Below are 18,851 nucleotides of genomic sequence, written 5' to 3' on the forward strand. Positions count from 1 at the left end.
ACTGAGACACACAGACTTTCTTGAAAAATTGCTCAAATTATAAATAATTAATATTATTTCCCATATTCAAGTTCATTACTTTAGTAACTATTTGTTTAGTATTGTATATATCTTGATAGATGGAACTACAACGTAAAAGACAATGAGTCATAGGAAAATAAGGATGTGAACTTAATTCAATCATTTGCTGTGAAGTATTTCCAGCTCTGACCTTTGGTTTGTTTTCCAATAAGCTCAATGTAAACACAATAAATACAACAGTAAATACAGATAAAGTATTATATACATGGGATCAAATATTTGCTTATCAATTTTCAATGATACATGTATATAAGGATACTTCAGCTGTTGTGAATCTGAATGCCCTGAGTTTGAATAGAAATCCTGGATTTGATCTTTTGATAAAACAAGGGTATCAAATGAATAATAATGATGTTTCTAGTCTGTCAACATGATATGGTTTTATGTCAATATTTTGGGAAGCTGGACCACACATGGTACAATTAATTTTTGTATGTTTTCGTAGTGTAACCACCATTAGACTTGTAAGCTGTCTGATGGCCAGACCCACATATCCCACATAGGTATAAGCATGCAAAGGCCAGACCCACATATCCCACATAGGTACAACCATCCAAAGGCCAGACCCACATATCCCACATGAGTACAACCATCCAAAGTCCAGACCCACATATCCCACCATAGGTACAACCATCCAAAGGCCAGACCCACATATCCCACATGGGTACAACCATCCAAAGTCCAGACCCACATATCCCACATGAGTACAACCATCCAAAGGCCAGACCCACATATCCCACATGAGTACAACCATCCAAAGTCTAGACCCACATATCCCACATGAGTACAACCATCCAAAGGCCAGACCCACATATCCCACATGAGTACAACCATCCAAAGTCCAGACCCACATATCCCACCATAGGTACAACCATCCAAAGGCCAGACCCACATATCCCACATGGGTACAACCATCCAAAGTCCAGACCCACATATCCCACATGAGTACAACCATCCAAAGGCCAGACCCACATATCCCACATGAGTACAACCATCCAAAGTCTAGACCCACATATCCCACATGAGTACAACCATCCAAAGGCCAGACCCACATATCCCACCATAGGTATAAGCATGCAAAGGCCAGACCCACATATCCCACATAGGTACAACCATCCAAAGTCCAGACCCACATATCCCACCATAGGTATAAGCATGCAAAGGCCAGACCCACATATCCCACATGAGTACAACCATCCAAAGGCCAGACCCACATATCCCACCATAGGTATAAGCATGCAAAGGCCAGACCCACATATCCCACATAGGTACAACCATCCAAAGGCCAGACCCACATATCCCACCATAGGTATAAGCATGCAAAGGCCAGACCCACATATCCCACATAGGTACAACCATCCAAAGGCCAGACCCACATATCCCACATCGGTACAACCATCCAAAGTCCAGACCCACATATCCCACATGGGTACAACCATCCAAAGTCCAGACCCACATATCCCACCATAGGTATAAGCATGCAAAGGCCAGACCCACATATCCCACATGAGTACAACCATCCAAAGTCCAGACCCACATATCCCACCATAGGTATAAGCATGCAAAGGCCAGACCCACATATCCCACATGAGTAAAACCATCCAAAGTCCAGACCCACATATCCCACCATAGGTATAAGCATGCAAAGGCCAGACCCACATATCCCACATGAGTACAACCATCCAAAGTCCAGACCCACATATCCCACCATAGGTATAAGCATGCAAAGGCCAGACCCACATATCCCACATGAGTACAACCATCCAAAGTCCAGACCCACATATCCCACCATAGGTATAAGCATGCAAAGGCCAGACCCACATATCCCACATAGGTACAACCATCCAAAGGCCAGACCCACATATCCCACATAGGTACAACCATCCAAAGGCCAGACCCACATATCCCACATGAGTACAACCATCCAAAGTCCAGACCCACATATCCCACCATAGGTATAAGCATGCAAAGGCCAGACCCACATATCCCACATAGGTACAACCATCCAAAGGCCAGACCCACATATCCCACATAGGTACAACCATCCAAAGGCCAGACCCACATATCCCACATGGGTACAACCATCCAAAGGCCAGACCCACATATCCCACATGGGTACAACCATCCAAAGGCCAGACCCACATATCCCACATGGGTACAACCATCCAAAGGCCAGACCCACATATCCCACATAGGTACAACCACCCAAAGGCCAAAACTACACATACTATAACTACCGGTAGTTACAGCAACAATGTTTTTCACGTTACATTTTCTAATCAAGATCAAATTAAATAATTGAAATAAATGCACTATATGATAGAGGCAAATGTGGAAACTGTTAGAATAAACTTAATTTGAGCTAGTTCAGTCTGTGTATTTATCATGTCACGCTAAGAATTCTGATTGGCTGATACAGTCGTGCATATTTAATGAGTTGTACCACAATTCCTTGTATTGGTTCTTCTCGTGTTGTCTGCCAATAAGACCATCACAACCCAACAGAGACATTACCACAAGTTGTCTGGAAGTACTTGAATATTCTGAAAACCAGCAACGTTAAATTAAAATTTTTAAAATAATGTATGTTCAGTATTTATGATATATGTAATATCATTGACCTTTGACCTCACTAAAAGTTGACCACAGTGAAATGTGTGTAAAACATTTGTTATAAAATTCTTTACTCTTATATGACTCTAGAGGGCGCTATTATTAAAGAGCAGAGATTGTTCAGTCAAAATGCTGACTACTAAAATCAGATTAAATTGATTTTGATATTCTTCGAACTATCAACCTTTAAGATAATAATTGGATTCTAAATATGATGGAAATGTAATGTAGTAACAGCAACATGCATCCAAAACTCACTTCATTTTGCTTTTTTTGTGATTTTTCCGAAATTAACCAAGAGTTGTCGCTTGTCAAATTAAATAGGTTTTCCCGCTTTTACCCAAAGGGGTACATGTGGGGTTTTGATTGCAAAGCATATTTGTGAGCTTAAAAAATGTATTTAAGCACTTTTCTGCTGTATGTATAAACATTACATAAAAGGTTGTAGGTCATTTATGCTAACAAAATGAAGTGAGATACACTTTGTGTTTCTAAATGTGATTCTGTTCATGAACTAAATGATAGACATTGTGTTCAGACAGTGTATGCTAATCATGTTGTGCCTTCATTGATCTGTCATGTAAATTAATTTGATTATGTGCAAATGATCAAAATCTCTAGGTGACGGATCTGTTTTCATCAGTCTTAATTTGTGCATTGTTTTTAAATCGACTAATGAATTGGATTATAGGAGAGCATGCTTCTTGGAAATTTCATAAAATCATTATTATTTTTTTGTTAAATAACTTTAAATTTCTTTATTTTTTGTTTGACATTAAAAATCTTGATGAGAAATCTTATTTTACCCTAAGCCTTATAATGAGCTATTTACCATATTTTCTCTATTAGAAGTGCATCTCAAAAAGAAGCTCATATTGTTTTTGTATTCCAGATGATTTTGACTGTAAACACACCTGTCATATGCATACATGTGCTACTGATAAAACAAATACTGTACATAGCATTACTATATTTAATTCAATGTTATCTAGCTTTTCACGAAATAACGTATCTTTTTTTTCCTTCATGTTTTATAGAAAGAAGGAATTGGAAGAGAACTGTTCGATGTATGCTGCCAAGCCCTAGGCCTATTTGAAGCTGATTATTTTGGTATAGAATTTACAATCAAAGGAAAAGATGTAAGTTTGAATTTCAGGGAAAAAAGTCGTTAAATGAAATTTTTCGCAGAGTTAGCAATAACATAAAAATTTACATTCAGCCTGCAACAGTTATTGGAATATGAAACAAAATATGCATTTGGGAGTGAAAAACACATGAGAATCATAATAATATGTCAGATTAATGACGTTCAGACAACATTATCCAGAATTTGTAGCATTGTTATCACAAACAACTTATACATTTCTTGTTTTAGAATAGTAACATCTGCTTGGCTTTCTTTCAGTTATGGTTAGAACTAGAAAAACCAGTACTGCGGCAAATATCATGTAAGTCTACATTTTCTTAATGTTTATTGTTGCCTATTTAAGTAACAGTGGTTATGTATGTACCACATATTTTGTGTAAACAATGTATTTTGTATGTATATATTGCATTGAACCTATATCGAACACTGCTGTTGCGATTTGAGTATTTGTATTAGCTACACTGTCATTAAAAAGGACAATGCAATGTATGGATGAATGGACAATCATCTCTATGAACAGTTCATAGAGGTGATTGTTCGATAACCTTTGACCTCATGGCTGTGCTATCAATAGGATATCAATTGAAAAATTTGGATGATAAAGCTTGGCTGGCATGTCTGAACAACCAGAACTACTTTCTTATAAGTAAGCTGTATTTTGTTTGTGGGCGTACATTAGTTGACTTGATGACCGCAATGTCTTTATCAGACAAAGGCACTCTTTCAACTATCAGTTTGTGGTAGTGTTTTCCCTCAGAAAAAAAAAAAAAAGAATTAAAAATTCTGACACACCGTTACATTCATACATGACATTGTTTGACAATCGTTCAACCCCATCTTTGAGTTAATCAGCATTTTTCTGTTGGAATAAACCTTTATTTATTCCTTTCATTCACAGCTCCAAAGAAGACCTTATTTAGATTTGTAGTGAAGTTTTACAATCCCGATCCAGGACAGTTGCAAGATGAATTTACAAAGTAAGTTGAAAGAAGAATTATTGTTGCTTGAAAATTTTCTTTTTAGGAGAAAAAATGTCAGCAGGCATTGCTTTTGTGTCAAAATATTTCATAGCGACATAATACTGGAACAATTTTTTGTCAACTATGAAAAGTTACCGAGCTGGTCGGTGTGTAGTGCAGACCCTTATGTACGAAACTATCACAAGTGTCAATTTCTTCAGATCTTGTTTATTGTCTGATCTGAATAAACTTTGAGGAAAGGATTAAAAAGTGTATTGACCTGCAGTAATTGACTTACTGAATCAGACAATACGATGGAGATAAAAAAAGATATCAAGACGAGTAATTATATCCCAGAATTCCATCGTGCAATCATGGTAAGGGTTTGTAATTACACACAGTACTGTTGATTTAAATTTCCCCCCGAGTTATTTCATTCGAGTATGAGTCTCAAAAGATACGTGCCTCTCAGATTTCTTCAGTATCTTTTATGTCTTTTCTCTCTCCCAGGTACCTGTTTGCCCTCCAAATTAAGAGGGACATGGCATGCGGTCATCTGCCGTGCTCTGATAACACAGTATCTTTACTCGCGTCTTACATTTTACAAGGTATGTAATGTAAATTCATAATCTATGTTCATTGTGATTGTTGCTTTCTTTTCAATACATCAGGATAAATTGTGAAGTTTGATGAAGTCTGACTTAGATAATGTCAGAATACTATAAACCTCCATGTCAGTAATAATAACGCACCTAGACATGTGAGCAACATGTATTGAAGTGCACCTAAACATGTGAACACCTTGTATAGTATCACATCTAAACATGTGAAAACCTTGTATAGTACCACACACAAACATGTGAACTTGTATAGTATCACACCTAAACATGTGAACACCTTGTATAGTACCACACCTAAACATGTGAACACCTTGTATAGTACCACACCTAAACATGTGATCACCTTGTATAGTACCACACCTAAACATGTGAACACCTTGTATAGTACCACACCTAAACATGTGAACACCTTGTATAGTACCACACCTAAACATGTGAACACCTTGTATAGTATCACACCTAAACATGTGAAAACCTTGTATAGTACCACACCTAAACATGTGAACACCTTGTATAGTATCACACCTAAACATGTGAAAACCTTGTATAGTACCACACCTAAACATGTGAAAACCTTGTATAGTACCACACCTAAACATGTGAACACCTTGTATAGTACCACACCTAAACATGTGAACACCTTGTATAGTACCACACCTAAACATGTGAACACCTTGTATAGTATCACACACAAACATGTGAACTTGTATAGTATCACACCTAAACATGTGAACACCTTGTATAGTACCACACCTAAACATGTGAACACCTTGTATAGTATCACACCTAAACATGTGAAAACCTTGTATTGTACCACACCTAAACATGTGAACACCTTGTATAGTACCACACCTAAACATGTGAACACCTTGTATAGTATCACACACAAACATGTGAACTTGTACAGTATCACACCTAAACATGTGAACACCTTGTATAGTACCACACCTAAACATGTGAACACCTTGTATAGTATCACACCTAAACATGTGAAAACCTTGTATAGTACCACACCTAAACATGTGAACACCTTGTATAGTACCACACCTAAACATGTGAACACCTTGTATAGTATCACACACAAACATGTGAACTTGTATAGTATCACACCTAAACATGTGAACACCTTGTATAGTACCACACCTAAACATGTGAACACCTTGTATAGTATCACACCTAAACATGTGAAAACCTTGTATAGTAACACAACTAAAAATGTAAACACCCTTTATAGTATCACACCTTAACATGTGAACACCTTGTACAGTATCACATCTAAACATGAGAACATCTTATATAGTGTCACACCTAAACATGTGAACTTGTATAGTGTCACACCTAAACATGAGAACACCTTGTATAGTACCACACCTAAACATGTGAATACCTTATATAGTGTCACACTTAAACATGTCAACATCTAGCATAGTAACACGCCTAAACTTGTTAACACCTTGCATAGTAACACAACTAAAAATTTGAACAGTCTTTAAAGTTTTACACCTAAACATTAGTCTGCTTTGTGTAGTAGCACACCTAAACATTTATAATTTATTACATTTCATTCTGTTTACTATTTTCAGCTGAAGTTGGTGATTACACACCACAAGATCATGACAATGGAAGATACATCAGTGCATTCAAGTTTGTACCCCATCAAACACGACCAATAGAAGCAAAAATACAAGAATACCATAAAAATCACATGTATGAAACATTCGTTCATTTTGATACCCCTAACATATTATTTCACCTTATTTTATATTCCACAATATTACAAATATGTATGAAATATATATGTATAATTTTGTACATGTTCCAGGACTGATTAGCATTCACATTTCGCCATTCCATATATTTTGGTGTATCGTTACAAGAATGACTTTCGTCGCAGTGTCACATTGGATTCAAGGATAATTCCGTGCTCAATGGGGCACACCATGCACGTCTCGCAATAGAATCAGCGTCATGATTGTCAGAATATGAAGTTATAGAGGAAAACATAAAATATAAAACTGTCATCATTTTCTTTTATTTCAGAGGTCAAACGCCAGCTGATGCTGATTTTAATCTTCTAGATATCGCACGTAGATTAGAGATGTACGGTGTTAAGTTACATCCTGCAAAAGTAAGTTTTAGTCCCTCAACAGAGACTTGAAGATTTTTCTCCACTCTGTCTGTCTTTTCATTCCTCTATGTCATCTCATGTTCCTAGATTTAGACATGATAGGGCAATCTGATTGAAGATGTCTTCCTGGTGGCCATTTTGTTTGTAGATATACTCATGCATAATATATACTGTAATTGTTTCATGATACAATGTAAAATGGCTGACTGGTGGCCATGTTGTATTTAGTTGTGCATACTCGTATTTCTTTTCTTTAGATGTGCAGTGGCAGATTTAATATAAACTTGGGAAAAATGATTGGTCTAAAAGTTCAAATTTTGATTTTGAGCAATATTTCAAACCCTGCTTCATGGTCATACAGTAATAGACAATATATTTTGTTTTTAAATGTGAATGCACCCAAAGCATTAAGAAATATACTGTGAATCCTTTGGAACAAAACAAAAGCTACCATATGGACAGACATATGGCTTGTTTTTTTAAATGAAGTACAGTGTATATCACCATTAATACTTGTAGGACAATGATGGGGTGAGACTTGACTTGGCAGTTGCGCACATGGGTGTTCTTGTTTTCCACAATGGAACAAAGATCAACACGTTTTCATGGGCCAAGATTCGGAAACTGAGCTTCAAGAGGAAACGCTTCCTTATAAAGCTGCACCAAGAAGGATATGTAAGTAGTGTTTGTGACCTCTGACCTCTGTTGAAGCATTGAATTGTTCAAGATAAACTGTAAACCAATTAATTTTTACTGCTTAAAATTTTCATGATTTGATGACATGGCAACAATATTTGATATAACTATTCAACTCCTAGAAGGTTTTGCGAAATTTTCAAAAACCTGTCTCACATGTGTACATGCTGGCGAATTTGAAACAGATTTGAACTTTGTGTGGTTGCAGAAATGGAATCGTATGCAACTGAAAACTGACTTACTAAATCCATATTGCTTGTAGGTTTTACTGGTGATTCATGTTTTGTTTTGTGGATTTATTTGTTATTTCTGGTGGTTTACTCTCTTACAGCAAGCCTATTATAAAGATACAGTAGAGTTCTTTCTGAGTAGTCGTAATGAGGCAAAGAGACTCTGGAAGTCATGCGTTGAGCACCATACATTTTTTAGACTCACAGAGCCAAAACTTATGAAGCAAAAACCGAAAGTCTTCAGCAGAGGGTCGACGTTTAGGTATAGGTAAGTATGTCTGTTTTCACGTCATGTCGTACAAGATGAAGTCTAATAGTGGTTAATATTATTACGAGAGATAAATGTCATAATAGTCACACTTCAAACTGTGCCTAAAAAATGTACCTCCTTCCATCTTTAGTTGTTAATTAACAGTATAGATAACTTGAATATTTTTGTTTCTGTGTACATTATACATACATTAGACCTGCTTAGATAATCACCACTAAACTTATTTATATGGTTAATCTGTATGCATAGATGACCTTCCCCACCTTATACAAAGCAAGGCATGTGTAGTTTAACTATATTTTTTTCTCTTTAGCCTTTATTTTTTTTCCTAGCCTTCATTTTTTTCTGTGGAATCATCATTATGATTTTTATTTCAGCCAGTGACAGAATATAACTAAAATGAATTTTTTGGATGACTTGTTACTTTTTTTAAAATCCAGGTTATTATGTTGACTTCTGACATCTTTATTTGGTACATTGTATCGATCTAAATTCTTTTAACACCATGCACTTTCCCTCCAAAAAGTTGATGATTTTCCAAGATCGAAACAATTTTCTTATAATATTTTCTAATTTTTGACCAGACGAACATAAGTCTTGACCAAATATTTTGAAAAAAATATGGAAAATAGAGTATGCAAGTTTAATTTGTGTATGGTATGAAAAGTTGACTTTGATGTCTGAAGGGTCAAATAATTATGATCCCAATTTGAATATTGTACTTTCTCTATATAGTGGAAAGACACAAAAGCAAGTGGTTGATTCAGTTCGACAAAGTTATAAAAAAGCAGACTTTACAAGGTGAGAAAACATTTTTCATTATTAAACGGTTATCTTGGATGTGATAAATTATGGTAACTTTGTTCAGTCAGACCATTATCTCATACAACCTTATCAGTCGCTTGTATGAATTCCAGTTTCTGTTCTACATCCCCTGCAACTGCAAATCATTTGATATGTCAACCAATTATAGTGTGCCTTACTTAGAAGAGGCTTGTATTAAACACAAATTCTGATTGGCTGATAAGAGGTAGTGTTGTCATGTTTAAGTCATGTTCAGATTATAGCCTTTATGATTCTTTCCTTTGTTTACAGCAGACATCCAAGTGCAAGAATATCATGTAGGAGCCTAGGAGCACCACGAACCACCACGCCACTACGATTTGAAACATCTGAAAATATGATTCGTGAAAGGCCCACGCTAAGTACGCCTGAACTGAACTATCTCCACAGCAGCAAGTCAGGCAATGGCCAGCTGCATAATAGTTTAACTTTAACTTCAAAACTGCAAACTCCCACCTCCGGTGCATTCTCAGCTCCTTCATCAACACCAGTTACGCCTGAAGCGAATACGCGCATCAACGTGCATCCGGCTGTCTCAAGTGGAAGCATGACGTACGAGTATACGGTCAATGATGAGGTAGTGTATGACAGTACCGATGGCAAAGAGTCAGATACGGCCATTCCAAATTATATCAACCAGAATGTGATAACAGGGAAACCAGTTTCTCACGATTACATGAATCAAAGTGCGACTCGTGATTATGTTAATCAATGTGCCACTCATGACTATTTAAATCAAAGTGCGACGCACGAATATATGAACCAGAATACGGTGCACGAGTATATCAATCAAAATGTCGTTCCGGAGAAGAGAAGTCAGATGTCGCAACAGGATCCGGAGAAAACTGAAGGCAAAGAAACTTTAATTATATATTCTTCCAAAATCAAAACTTCCCAACATGGCCATTTGTTAGGTCCTATGTCAATGACGCCAGAAATAGGTTCCACTAGTAGCAGTGAATCGACCAATGACAATAATGATAATCAAAATAGTGATATGCCGGTGGGGAGTCCGGAAAGTTTAGACATCTTGGATCAGTTTGATAACTTTGAAATCTCCCAGAATATCATGGAAGAGTTGACAAGTAGTTTGGGAAGTTTTAGTGAGAGTTTAAATAGACTTGAGGACATCACAGAAGAAGGGAGCAACCTGGAGGATAGTGAAGTCAGTTCCATTGATTTGTTTAAGTTTGGTAAAATTCAACATCCGGAAGAAAAATTCCGGTGTATGGATGATGATGATGATGATGATGAGGAGTCGGTTGACCTTGATCTTTTAGATTTGACTAAGATATATTTAAAGGAGGATATCGAGTCCCCCAGTGTAGGGAGCATCCTCTCTCATGAGTTAGATAAATACGGGGACGGGGAGTCATTTAGTAGCCCTGATGTTATTGATAGACCTTTCCCTGGACGAGTCTCCGTGACATTTCAAGATGAGTATGAGGAGATCCCTGGCGGTAACGTCTCTGATAGTAGTAGCAGCAGCAGTAGCAGCAGTAGTAGCAGCAGTAGTAGCGACGATAGTGACGGCGACTTCAGTGACTCAGAATCTAGCGCTTCTGAGCAGAGTTTTGAATGTTCCCCTAGTCTTCTCAGCCCTCAACTGGAGGAGAAGTTAAAAGATTTAAATGTTTGTAGTTCTAGTGATTCTGAGAATTCTAATTTGTCTGGAGGGGCTATGTGGGACCGGCATGCGATATCAAATGGGGATCTAATGTATAGAAACCCCATGACTGACAATCATGTTTTTTCTGATTTTCACGGGGAGGGACCACCTCAGGAGAATGCTTTACATACATCTTCCGAGTCGAATTAGCAAATGATAGAAACCATGTCTTCCACCATTTTGAAAATATTTTTAGTACGCATGTTCTTGATTGAACATTTTATTTCTAGTATCTAGAATGCGAGTGCAATTCTTTATTTCAGCATTAAATCAAATTTTAGGAAATAATTTTATTCTTTTATTTTTCTACTATAATTTTTTAGAGGGGTATACAGAAGAATTTTTTTTTTTTATTTTTTTATTGAGGAATTTCTGATTGGTTTGATTTTGGTGTGATATCTCTCTTCTTGGGGTCATGTTTTTGCTGATAAATTTGTTTTTCTATTAGTGTGCTTCCTTAAGTCATAATTGTCTGCAAATCATTCTATGACATGGTGAAGTCATTCTTTGTATTGTGTTAACTATAAAAAGTAATTCTGTAACTAAAAAAATATTGTCACGAGAAATTAGTATGGTCATAAATGTTAGTGCATGGTGATGGATTTGATGATGTCACTTTATTGGATTCGATGATGTTACTTCAGTGGATTTGATGATGTCACTCAGTAGATTTGATGATGTCACTCAGTGAATTTGTAGTCACTGGATTTGATGATGTCACTCAGTGAATTTGTAGTCACTGGATTTGATGATGTCACTCAGTGAATTTGTAGTTACTGGATTTGATGATGTCACTCGGTAGATTTGATGATGTCATTCAGTGAATATGATGATGTCACTCAGTAGATTTGATGATGTCACTCAGTGAATTTGTAGTCACTGGATTTGATGATGTCACTCAGTGAATTTGTAGTCACTGGATTTGATGATGTCACTCGGTAGATTTGATGATGTCATTCAGTGGATTTGATGATGTCACTCAGTGAATTTGTAGTCACTGGATTTGATGATGTCACTCAGTGAATTTGTAGTCACTGGATTTGATGATGTCACTCGGTAGATTTGATGATGTCATTCAGTGGATTTGATGATGTCAGTGGATTTAATGATGTCATTTGAAAAGTTTGCATAGTTGTAGATTTGATGTTACTTAGAAAGTTTGTACATTTCACTAATTCTGTCACAAAGAAAAATGAGCAACAAAATAATAATTGGTATGGTCATAAATGTTAGTTTCCATGGTGCTGGATTTGATGATGTCACTCCGTGAATTTGTAGTCAGTGGATTTGATGATGTCACTCAGTGGATTTGATGATGTCACTCAGTGGATTTGATGATGTCACTCAGTGGATTTGATGATGTCACTCGGCAGATTTGATGATGTCACTCGGCAGATTTGATGATGTCACACAGTGGATATGATGATGTCACTCGATTGATTTGATGATGTCACTCGATTGATTTGATGATGTCACTCAGAAAGTTCGTACATTTCGCAAAGATGCTCTGTTGTAATTATAATTGTGCAACATTTTTCACTTCCATTTTTAAGAAATCTTTTGTGATAAAAAACGTGGATCATCTTTTGTCATTACAGTTTATAATTAGGATTCAATTTACAGAAACCTTGGGCGGGAAAAAATCTGGATGTAAAATCATGGAATATTTTTAGGTAGCATCAAGAAAAGTATTGCAATATTTTTATTTGCTTCTAAAATATAATTTTTTTTCTGCCAATAAAACTGATTTTAAGAGAATATCTTTGACATAGACATAGTTGAAATTTGAAATATTAATGAAATAAGAGTTTTTTTTAGTCACTACTTTTTTTAGGAGGATAGCCTAAGAATAACAGACCACCTCATTGTAAAATTAGGGCCAGTTGCACATTACTTTATGTTACCCCGTAGCATTTGTTTTTATTGCATATGATATTTTTTAATTATGAAATTTGATAATTCATGGAACGATTCCTGAAATAAAAGCATGAATCATAAAGATGTGGTTACCATTTTAATATCTATAGACTTACTGTATTCAGCTTCCATATTGCTCCTATACTTTTTTATCATGATATTTTGCGCGTATTTTTACAAAAATAGCATGTACTTTTGTGGCATGATTCATAACTAAAATGAGCATATTTCATCCATTTGCATGATGGGAAACTAAAATCAAAAACTGCATGGCATGTTACATAATCAAATCAGTACTATTACCTCTGCTACCCTCTAATAACATTTAACAAAAAAAACAACAACAAAAAAAACCTATCTTTCCCCATTTTCATGTCACTGATTATCATTGTTGTCATCTGCATCTTTAAAAGTTTTGTTGTTACCCCTGACAACAATTGTCTTCTTTACAATGTAAGATCATCAAAGGCATGTATGAAGATAACAGATAGTGTAATTCAATGGAATGTAAAAAGCAAGTGTATTTTTTTTTTGCTGTCAGATTTGTATATTTCTAACCCCCTAACCCTTCCTGATGTAGTTTGCACCATTTTTATGTCATGTGACAAATGGGATCACATCGATTCTATCAGCAGAAGAAAGTATGTCTTGCACATCTCCTTTTTTTCAATTCTGTCTTTGAAACAAAACGTTTTTTTTTTCCTTTCTTCCATTTGCTAGAAATTTTTCATATTATGTACTTTACTTTAATAGAGAGGACGATATTTGTATATTTTCGTATATTAAGATGATTTTTTCCTAATTTCTATATAGCATTTATAAAAAAAATAGGTCAAAAAGAACATGAAATCTGAAATTTATATATATATATATATATATATTACATGCAATTTTTAATTTAGTTTTTCTGTTTATTCTCTATTTGTCAGTTTTAAGTGTAGACATATTGATTGCCATGACAACAGCATAAGGAGCTAAATTTGTATCAACATATCAGGCAATAGTGCATACAATTATAATTTTAAAAACAAATTTCGTTAACCAAGTAATGTTTATTTCATAATATGCACTACTTATTTGCATATGCGCAGCTGGGAAAAATTGTTTTGAGAGGTTTTAAGAAGAGCATCTTTATTCACTCAATATTATATGTGAAAAACAGTAACAATGTAACAGAATTCCTAGAAATTGTGTGAGTAGAGTACATTTGTAATGTACTAGTGGTTTCAGTAAAGAGTACATTTAGTTTGAGAGAAAACTAGTTTTTATTACATTGATCAAACAGTTTTTAATATAACATTTCATTGCAGTATGTTTGTAGAAGGAAAGTTTTACACAGTAGTTTCAGAAAATTTATGACTCATAGGTAGTTTCTGCGATCATTGATAGTTTCACAAAGGGCTAGATTCATTCCAATAATTTCAAAAAGGTCCTGATTCAATCCTTATTGGTTTCGAAGATTTCTTAGGGAATTTCGGTATTTGGAGTTCCACTTTCATTTCTGGTTAGTTTCCGAGAGAGATAAATTCATTCCAATACTTTCAAAGAAGTCTATATTTAATTCTTGGTAGTTTAGGAGATTCTAGTACATGTAGTTTCAGGGAAATCTGTAGAATCATTCCAGTAGTTTTATAGAAGTCTAGATTCTTTATGAGGTAGTTTCAGAGAAGTCCAGATTGATTCTTTGTTTGTCTAGAATCTAGAAGTCTGGATTAATTCCTATATAGTTTCAGAGATTCAATTTGACAAGAATTATAATTTTTGTACCATACCATACATTTTAGACAATTACATACAATCATACTAGTTTTAAATACAAGGACAGTTAAATTCTGTTTCCTTGACAACCGTAATACCTGAAGTAAGAACCGTTTTAAAAATTTTTGGTAAAAACTTTTGAATAATATTCAAATGAATCTTTTCTGTAAACACTTTAGAGCACTACTATTAATAAGGTGTAGGTTTGGGAGAAAACAGTATTTTCGATATGCTCGTAAAGTCAACTTATTGAAAAATGGGTTGGTGATATTTGACATACTGTTTATTCATGAGATACGAATAGTTTAACTATGCAATTATCTGTTTTTGGTACGTCAGATGTACTACATTAGACATGGTTGAAGCTGTAGGATAACCCTCTGTGGCCATTTTTACAATACTTTCACCCCCTATCCTTTCTTGTACAGATCACTAAGTTGTTTCATGTCTGGATTCATCCATTATGAAAATGGGGATGCGGCTTATTAAATGATGTGTTAACTTAAGTGGATGTAGTTGAGATGTCGTCAATTTGATGTCGCAATAAAACTATTACATGTCTCTCAAAAAAAAATGATGTGTGTTTTTTCGGCTGCATTTTCCATAGGGAAAAATCATTTATTAAATATTTAGCTGTATGTGTTCACTTGAAATGATGCGTAATCAGTCTCTTGTGGTGAGAAATAGGCATAGTTTCTCATTTGCTGTGTTTCAACAGAATCCCTTACTTCATTTAATAGGGTACTGCACAGGAGATGGCCCTGCATACTAGGAATATTTATTTAGAGAATTCCAGAAAAATTGAAATAATCAAGTGGAAAATCTAGTGGAAAATTTGATATAGTTGATTTAAAATATTTTACAACACTTGCTGAATGGAAGATAAATCGGTTAAAAATGCTAATTAGTCTTAGTTGGTTTTCGCAAAAGAAAATACTACATCCAGTTTAAGTTTCAAGACAGAAACCTGAACTGAACACCAGATTATTTGTTTTACAGATGTGTTTGATTTTTAGAATACAATCAAATTTATGTAGACAGAACTGTTCAGTTCCGATAAGTTTTATTTGTGTCACTCCTGCAATGTTTAAAGATTGGGGTTTGGTTAGGTTATACTAGATTGTTAAAGGTTACCAAGCCGCTCTCATCATCTCATCCTTGCACAGCCAATCAAACGACAGGTTGTATCAATATCTGTAATGCTCATAAAAACTGTTCCATTTTTGTTGTCTTCCATGATAGTTCAGTCCCTTTCACTCAATATCATATGCTTTACTGCAACATACCCAAATACGTATGTAACTTGAACAGCTTTGAAAATACTTTCGATAACATCATTCATTTCGTGAAGTGTTAGACGAAAATAAGGAAATTGTCACATCAAAATCGTTTTTGAAAAATTCAGCCACTGACAGTTTTCAGTATATCATGGAACTATAAACCCCAGGAAGAACAACCACTTCGTTTCCTTTGAACTATGATAGTTGCCGCGATGTCGAATGTTTATTTTGACTGTTTATTTTGTCGCATTAAAAAATAAGCCGATTTACGCAAATGAACGTTTATCTCCGACTATCGGTCATTTTCGGAGTCAATCGGACGACTCCGGGAGATCACGTGACCGAGTTGTTCCGGTTATAGCATAAAAAAATAATGGCGCCAAGACAAAAACACTGATAAATGATCGACATTCAACGGGAAAAAAAAACACATTGCCACTTCTGGCGATCGAAGGGAAACACGGAATTAGTCGGGATATCTCAACAACAAACAGCTCACCAAACCCCATGTTTCGCAAACTTTCGCAACCTTATTTTTTCGAGGGTTGAAAAAAACAAGAAGTAATCTAAAAACGACATTAAAAATTATGAAAACTCGCTAAAACTCCGACCCGTTGCATGATTTCCGGTACACTGAAGGTCACCCTGCAGACCGACTTGTTTGCGCATGCGTAGTGAACGAAATATTTTACTGCGCAGATATGAAAATTTTTTTTCAAGTTTTCCATTTCCAGCAAAGCGGTTGAAACGGGCGTATCGGCGGCAACTAACATGGAGTATGACTAATGTCGTGGAAACAAAAGCGAAAGCACTGTAAGATAAACTAAGACAAAGGTTTTTTTAATCCTCTTAGTTTCGTTGTTCTTCCTGGGGTTTATAGTTCCATGAGTATATGTACAAGCAATTGGTTACTTTTCTGACCTCTAAAGGTCACACATCCTGGTACTTGCATGGCTTTCTAAAGATCACACATCCTGGTACTGTTGTTAGTATGAAGATCAAAAATGAATTTCAAATTTTCAAACTTGGAAATTATTTGTCTTAGTTACTTGAGTAAACGAAAATACACATTCAAATTGTGTATGTTTGTGATACTGTCATACCATCAAAAGTACCAGGATGTGTGACCTTTAATGCTCATGGAAATGGCCTATTGAACTTGTACTTTACTGATATGGTAATATCATATGGTAATCAGAAATCTATGGCCATATATGAATATTGTTAGTGTATGGAATTACCTGCCTACAAATAGGCGCATTAGTACGGGTGTTATTTCGTACATTTACAAGGAGGAATCTAACTGCCTGTGGTTGCTGACATCAAGACTTATTCAAGACACATACCTTACTCTTCCTTCTCCAATTAGCTGTAAATTTAGTCTTAATTATGACCTGTTTTACATTTTTAAAATACTCTGATACGGTCTCCCTGTAAGTAATCAATATTGATAATCGATTACAGTCAGAATTAATTTTCATTCTTGAACGCTTTAGAGCGCTCACATGATGTGGTAGGTACATCTTCACAACTATCGCTTGAAAGTGGGGAATTTCAATAATTTCAATCTGAAAAATAGGCTTATACCCTACTTGACTGAGAAATATCTCATTTTGTTGAACACAGTCTCTGTACTGATGTTAATCTGATGTACTGCCACTGCAAGGCCTAATCATTAATTGCGTTCTATCCATTTTATCCTTTCTTGGTCTATCAATTTACCTAATAACATAGTTATAAGACAAATCACTTGCATTTACCACATTCATTTATTAATTAATACAACCAAAGAAATGATATGATGATAAATTGTCCATGACTAGATATCATCTACGGTAACCTCATCAGTCGTAGTGAATCACAATCAAGAAGTTTTGAGGGCAGGATTGATGGGGGAAAAAAAGGTGTCTGGATTACAAAAAAAATGATGACAAATTTTATTTAAATTTTAAAAGTGCATCACATAATTATTTGCGTTTTATGTCGATCGTCAACTAACCTAAGTACCCGAATACTGCAAATAATTGGGTTCTACCGTCTGATTTATATAACGCAGTTACTACATGTTATGTTGGGATATTCTTTCAACAGTTGTGGTACATGCGCCTGTTACATCAGAATCAAAGATGGAAACTACACCCGTGACAACATCGGTGTCTGTATCGAGTATTCGTATGTCTGCATTGGTGTCAGACGAAGGTGCTGGTAGTCAAGGCAGCCAAGAAGAAGGGGAATTAGGGACGCGGAGAAAGGTATCACCAGTTGAATTGTTGAAGGTAGTCAGAGATGTTTTGGTGCACTTCCTGTAGCGATAAATGTAGAGTTGGGGCGGTCCTGTTGGATTAATAAAGTTGGTGGAATATTCAAATATTTGCACTTACATTGAATTTTTGCATACGAATCTTTGTCAAGTGCGGATGAATCTTTTTCTACGCTATAACCTGTACGTGCCTGTGAATGCGCTTTATATTATAGCTTGGTAATGTTTATAACAAAAAAGAAAACACTCTCCTCAATTTTCTTCTGATCTGAAATGTATTCTTTGTTATTTTGGAATGTGAATATTTAAGATGTCTGCTTCTGCATTTGTTCCTTTTAATTATCCCTCCCTTCCCCCAACTTTATTAATCTAGCAGGTC

The 18,851-nt window shown here is 35.5% G+C and overlaps 1 protein-coding gene across 1 annotated transcript in view; it reads left to right on the forward strand.

Moving 5' to 3' along the window:
* Window positions 1-2,192: 2,192 nt before the first annotated feature.
* The window catches only part of LOC100374762 (FERM, ARHGEF and pleckstrin domain-containing protein 2), a 29,142-nt gene continuing 12,483 nt past the window's right edge, over window positions 2,193-18,851 (forward strand). Inside the window, exons 1-12 of the mRNA XM_085497573.1 lie at window positions 2,193-2,252; window positions 3,732-3,833; window positions 4,100-4,142; window positions 4,740-4,818; window positions 5,311-5,408; window positions 7,004-7,127; window positions 7,461-7,548; window positions 8,068-8,223; window positions 8,576-8,742; window positions 9,481-9,546; window positions 9,841-10,439; window positions 18,304-18,488. Coding sequence (XP_085353699.1) covers window positions 2,193-2,252; window positions 3,732-3,833; window positions 4,100-4,142; window positions 4,740-4,818; window positions 5,311-5,408; window positions 7,004-7,127; window positions 7,461-7,548; window positions 8,068-8,223; window positions 8,576-8,742; window positions 9,481-9,546; window positions 9,841-10,439; window positions 18,304-18,488 — 1,767 coding nt within the window. The remainder of the gene's footprint in view (window positions 2,253-3,731; window positions 3,834-4,099; window positions 4,143-4,739; window positions 4,819-5,310; window positions 5,409-7,003; window positions 7,128-7,460; window positions 7,549-8,067; window positions 8,224-8,575; window positions 8,743-9,480; window positions 9,547-9,840; window positions 10,440-18,303; window positions 18,489-18,851) is intronic.

This window comes from Saccoglossus kowalevskii, chromosome 1 (assembly GCF_978046115.1).
Source record: "Saccoglossus kowalevskii chromosome 1, keSacKowa6.1, whole genome shotgun sequence".
Taxonomy (NCBI): domain Eukaryota; kingdom Metazoa; phylum Hemichordata; class Enteropneusta; family Harrimaniidae; genus Saccoglossus; species Saccoglossus kowalevskii.